The 5945-nt window shown below is 44.4% G+C and overlaps 1 protein-coding gene across 1 annotated transcript in view; it reads right to left on the bottom strand.

The window, feature by feature from the left end:
* LOC112076701 (CLIP-associating protein 2-like) overlaps nt 1–82 on the bottom strand; it is a 22469-nt gene extending 22387 nt beyond the window's left edge. Inside the window, exon 1 of the mRNA XM_070441422.1 lies at nt 32–82. Coding sequence (XP_070297523.1) covers nt 32–73 — 42 coding nt within the window. The 5' untranslated portion in view covers nt 74–82. The remainder of the gene's footprint in view (nt 1–31) is intronic.
* Between the last annotated feature and the right edge of the window lie 5863 nt (nt 83–5945).

Below are 5945 nucleotides of genomic sequence, written 5' to 3' on the forward strand. Positions count from 1 at the left end.
TGTGTGTGTGTGTGTTGGTGGTCTAACTCACCCGTATGATGAAGCGTATAGCAGACACCCCTGAAGTGGCCATAACCTTGGCACAGTTTTCCCCCTTTCCTCTCCCCTCCACTCTCTCATCTCTCCCTCTTCCCCCCTTCCCACCTTTCCTCCCCCTTCCTCTCCCACCACGTCGTCACCTTCCTACCCTCTCACCTCTCCTCCCCCCTCCTTCCCGCTCTCTCCCTGATCCTCCCTCCCGCCACTCCTCCTCCTCCTCACCTCTCTCCTCCTTCCTCCCCCTTCCTCTCCCTTCCTCTCCCCCTTCCTCTCCTCTCCCCTTCTCTCCTCTCCCCTCCTCCTCCTCTCCCCTTCCTCTCCCTCCCCTTCTCACCTCTCCTCCTTCCTCACCTTCCTCCTTCCTCACCTCCTCCTCCCTTCCTCACTCTCCTCCCCCCTTCCTCACCTCTCCTCCCCCCCTCCTCACCTCTCCTCCCCCTTCCTCACCTTCTCCTTCCCTTTCCTCACCTCTCCTCCTCACCACTCCCTCCTCACCTCTCCTCCCCCCTCACCTCTCCTCCCCCTCACTCTCCTCCCCTTCCTTCCTCCCCCCTCTTTCCTCACCTCTCCTCCCCCTCCCTCGCTTCTCCCCCCCCTCCTCACTCTCCTTCCCCTCCTCCCTCTCCTTCCCCCTCCTCACCTCTCCTTCCCTTTCCTCACCTCTCCTCCTCACCACTCCTCCTCCTCCTCACCTCCTCCCTCCCCTTCCTCTCCACTTCTTTCTTCTTAATACCTTAGGGAAATAGTAGAAGTACGATAATATCAGCAACTAAGAAATGTTGCCTCAATCTCTTCTCTCTCTCGTCTCTCTCTCTCTCTCTCTCTCTCTGCTCTCATCATCTCTCTATCCTCCTCTCTCTCTCCTCTCTCATCTCTCTCTATCTCCTCTCTCTCTCTCTCCTCTATCCATCTCTCTCTATCCATCTCGTCCTCTCCCTCTCGTCTTCCATCTCTCTCTATCCATCTCTCTCGCTCTTCTAGTCCATCTCTCTCTTCCACTCTCTCTCTTCTCTCTCTCTATCCATCTCTCTCTATCCTCTCCTCTCTCTCTCTCTCTCCTTTCTCTCTCCTCTATCCCTCTCTCTTCTCCCTTCTCTATCCATCTCTCTCTATCCTCTCTCTCTCTCTCTCTCTATCCATCCTCTCTATCCATCTCTCTCTCTGCTCGCTCTCCATCTCTCTCTCCATCTCCCTCTCTCTCCATCTCTCTCGCCTCCAGACCGGGTAGTGTTGAGGATGATGGGACAGGTTGCAGATGGGAACATGCTCAGGCTGCCTCAAAGTCCCCAAGGTCCCCCAAAGAAGTCGGCAGAGTCCTCTGCTGCACGAAGACCAACATTAACGGGTTCCAAGCAATCGGAGGTAAGAGGCAGGATCCTATTTTCCATTGAAAGTCCAGGCCTTGTTTTTACTTTTAGAAAGACAGCATTACTCCCACACTGCTAATAAAATAAACATTTGCAAATAAAGTTTCTTCGATTAATTTTCCAATATCATTAGTCTCTTTGATGTATTTCGTTAGTCTTGATGACTAAAAACGACCTGGCTGAGACGTCCGGATATAAAACGCACTTTATTTCACCCTTTTTAACCCTTTTCTCCTGAGCTGAAGTAGATGGCTAGAACAAATCAAATACCTATATTATTAGCACATTACCGCCGAATACAACAGGTGTAGTACGACCTTAACAGTGAAATGCTGAATACAACAGCGTGTAGTAGACCTACAGTGAAATGCTGAATGACACAGCTGTGTAGTAGACGCTTACAGTGAAATGCTGAATTAAACAGGTGTAGTAGACCTTACAGTGAAATGCTGAATACAACAGGTGTAGTAGACCTGACAGGTGAAATGCTGAATACAACAGGTGTAGTAGACTTACAGTGAAATGCTGAATAACACAGGTGTAGTAGACCTTACAGTGAAAATGCTGAATAAACAGGGTATAGACCTTACAGTGAAATGCTGAATACAACAGTGTAGTAGACCTTACAGTGAAATGCTGAATACAACAGGTGTAGTAGACCTTACAGTGAAATGCTGAATACACAACAGGTGTAGTAGACCTACAAGTGAAATGCTGAATACAACAGGTGTAGTAGCCTCTACAGTGGAAATGCTGAATACAACAGGTGTAGTAGACCTCACATGAAATGCTGAATACACAGGGTGTGATAGACCTGACTGAAATGCTGAATACAACAGGTGTAGTAGACCTTACAGTGAAATCCTGAATACAACAGGTGTAGTAGACCTTACAGTGAAAATGCTGAATACAACAGGTGTAGTAGACCTTACAGTGAAATGCTGAATAAAAGGTGTAGTAGACCTTACAGTGAAATGCTGAATACAACAGGTGTAGTAGACCTTACAGTGAAATGCTGAAACAACAGGTGTAGTAGACCTTACAGGTGAAATGCTGAATACAACAGCGTGTAGTAGACCTTCAGTGAAATGCTGAATACAACAGGTGTAGTAGACCTTACACAGTGAAATGCTATACAACGGTGTAGTAGACCTTACCTGAAAATGCTGAATACAACAGGTGTAGTAGACCTTACAGTGAAATGCTGCATACAACAGGTGTAGTAGACCTCACAGTGAAATGCTGAATACAACAGTGTAGTAGACCTTACAGTGAAATGCTGATACACCAGGTGTAGTAGACCTTACAGTGAAATGCTGAATACAACAGGTGTAGTAGACCTGACAGTGAAATGCTGAATACAACGGGTGTAGTAGACCTGACAGTGAAATGCTGAATACAACAGGTGTAGTAACCTTACAGTGAAATGCTGAAATACACAGAGGTGTAGTAGACCTTACAGTGAAATGCTGAATACAACAGGTGTAGTAAGACCTGACAGTGAAATGCTGAATACAACAGGTGTAGTAGACCTTACAGTGAAATGCTGGATACAACAGGTGTAGTAGACCTTACAGTGAAATGCTGAATACAACAGGTGTGGTAGACCTCACAGTGAAATGCTGAATACAACAGGTGTAGTAGACCTTACAGTGAAATGCTGAATACAACAGGTGTAGTAGACCTCACAGTGAAAGTGCTGAATACAACAGTGTGTATAGACCTGACAGTGAAATGCTGAATACAACGGGTGTAGTAGACCTGACAGTGAATGCTGAATACAACAGGTGTAGTAGACCTTACAGTGAAATGCTGATACAACAGGTGTAGTAGACCTTACAGTGAAATGCTGAATACAACAGGTGTAGTAGACCTGACAGTGAAATGCTGAATACAACAGGTGTAGTAACCTTACAGTGAAATGCTGAACAACAGGTGTAGTAGACCTTACAGTGAAATGCTGAATACAACAGGTGTAGTAGACCTCACAGTGAAATGCTGAATACAACAGGTGTAGTAGACCTTACAGTGAAATGCTGAATACAACAGGTGTAGTAGACCTCACAGTGAAATGCTGAATACAACAGGTGTAGTAGACCTTACAGTGAAATGCTGATACAACAGGTGTAGTAGACCTTACAGTGAAATGCTGAATACAACAGGTGTAGTAGACCTCACAGTGAAATGCTGAATACAACAGGTGTAGTAGACCTTACGTGAAATGCTGAATACAACAGGTGTAGTAGACCTGACAGTGAAATGCTGAATACAACAGGTGTAGTAGACCTTACAGTGAGATGCTGAATACAACAGGTGTAGTAGACCTGACAGTGAAATGCTGAATACAACAGGTGTAGTAGACCTTACAGTGAAATGCTGAATACAACAGGTGTAGTAGACCTCACAGTGAAATGCTGAATACAACAGGTGTAGTAGACCTTATAGTGAATGCTGAATACAACAGGTGTAGTAGACCTTACAGTGAGATGCTGAATACAACAGGTGTAGTAGACCTGACAGTGAAATGCTGAATACAACAGGTGTAGTAGACCTTACAGTGAAATGCTGAATACAACAGGTGTAGTAGACCTTACAGTGAGATGCTGAATACAACAGGTGTGAGTAACCTACAGTGAAATGCTGAATACAACTGGTGTAGTAGACCTGACAGTGAAATGCTGGAATACAACTGGTGTAGTAGACCTGACAGTGAAATGCTGAATACAAAAGGTGTAGTAGACCTTACAGTGGATGCTGAAATACAACAGGTGTAGTAGACCTGACAGTGAAATGCTGAATACAACAGTGTAGTAGACTGACGTGAAATGCTGAATACAACAGGTGTAGTAGACCTTACAGTGAGATGCTGAATACAACAGGTGTAGTAGACTGACAGTGAAATGCTGAATACAACAGGTGTAGTAGACCTTACAGTGAAATGCTGAATACAACAGGTGTAGTAGACCTTACAGTGAAATGCTGAATACAACAGGTGTAGTAGACCTGACAGTGAATGCTGAATACAACAGGTGTAGTAGACCTTACAGTGAAATGCTGAATACAACAGGTGTAGTAGACCTTACAGTGAAATGCTGAATACAACAGGTGTAGTAGACCTTACCGTGAAATGCTGAATACAACAGGTGTAGTAGACCTTACAGTGAAATGCTGATACAACAGGTGTAGTAGGCCTCACAGTGAAATGCTGAATACAACAGGTGTAGTAGACCTTACAGTGAAATGCTGAATACAACAGGTGTAGTAGACCTTACGTGAGATGCTGAATACAACAGGTGAGTAGACCTTACAGTGAAATGCTGAATACAACAGGTGTAGTAGACCTGACAGTGAAATGCTGAATACAACAGGTGTAGTAGACCTTACAGTGAAATGCTGAATACACAGGTGTAGTAGACCTTACAGTGAAATGCTGAATACAACAGGTGTAGTAGACCTGACATGAAATGCTGAATCAACAGGTGTAGTAGACCTTACAGTGAATGCTGAATACAACAGGTGTAGTAGACCTGACAGTGAAATGCTGAATACAACAGGTGTAGTAGACCTTACGTGAAATGCTGAATACAACAGGTGTAGTAGACCTTACCGTGAAATGCTTACTTACAAGCCCCTAACTAACCAACAATGCAACAATATATATGAATAAGAAATAAAAGTACACGTAATTAAAACTAACGTTTTGTAGCTAGTTTTTTTTATTTAGCTCATATATTTTGTTGTAATGTTTTGAATTTCTCATATCACATGAATACACATAGACATGGACACATGTATCGAATTGTAACAACAACAACACAAAAAGCTGCAAAATGTTCTCTGCACCCCAGAACAAATAGTGTGTGGTGGGAGGAGATGTTCCCCAATGCTGGAAGGGGGCCTGATGGGAAATGTTGGGGAACATCCTGGGCTAGATGAGGAAGCAGAACATACTGACAGAAGAGGAGTTTTTCTTGGCTCTCTTCACAGGAGCCTTTTCACCTGTCATCTCATCAGTCATTGTCTCTGCGCTTCTGATCTGTCATCATCAGTCACATTTCTGCTCTTCTATCTGTCCATCATCAGGCATCATTTTCTGCTCTTCTATCTGGTCATCATCAGTCGCGTCTCTGCTCTTCTATCTGTCATCATCAGTCACGAAATATCTCTGCTCTTCTATCTGTCATCATCAGTCACGTCTCTGCTCTCTATCTGCCATCATCAGTCACGTCTCTGCTCTTCTATCTGTCATCATCAGTCCACATTTCTCTGCTCTTCTATCTGTCATCAATCAGTCACGTCTCTGCTCTTCTATCTGTCATCATCAGTCATCTGCCTCTGCTCTTCTATCTGTCATCATCAGTCACGTCTCTGCTCTTCTTCTGTCATCATCAAGTCACGTCTCTGCTCTTCTATCTGTCATCATCAGTCACGTCTCTGCTCTTTCTTATCTGGTCACATCAGATCAGTCAGTCTCTGCTCTTCTATCCTGTCATCAATCATCACGTCTCTGCTCTATCTGTCATCATCAGTCCATATCTC

Source organism: Salvelinus sp. IW2-2015, unplaced genomic scaffold (assembly GCF_002910315.2).
Source record: "Salvelinus sp. IW2-2015 unplaced genomic scaffold, ASM291031v2 Un_scaffold3938, whole genome shotgun sequence".
NCBI classification, from domain to species: Eukaryota; Metazoa; Chordata; class Actinopteri; order Salmoniformes; family Salmonidae; genus Salvelinus; species Salvelinus sp. IW2-2015.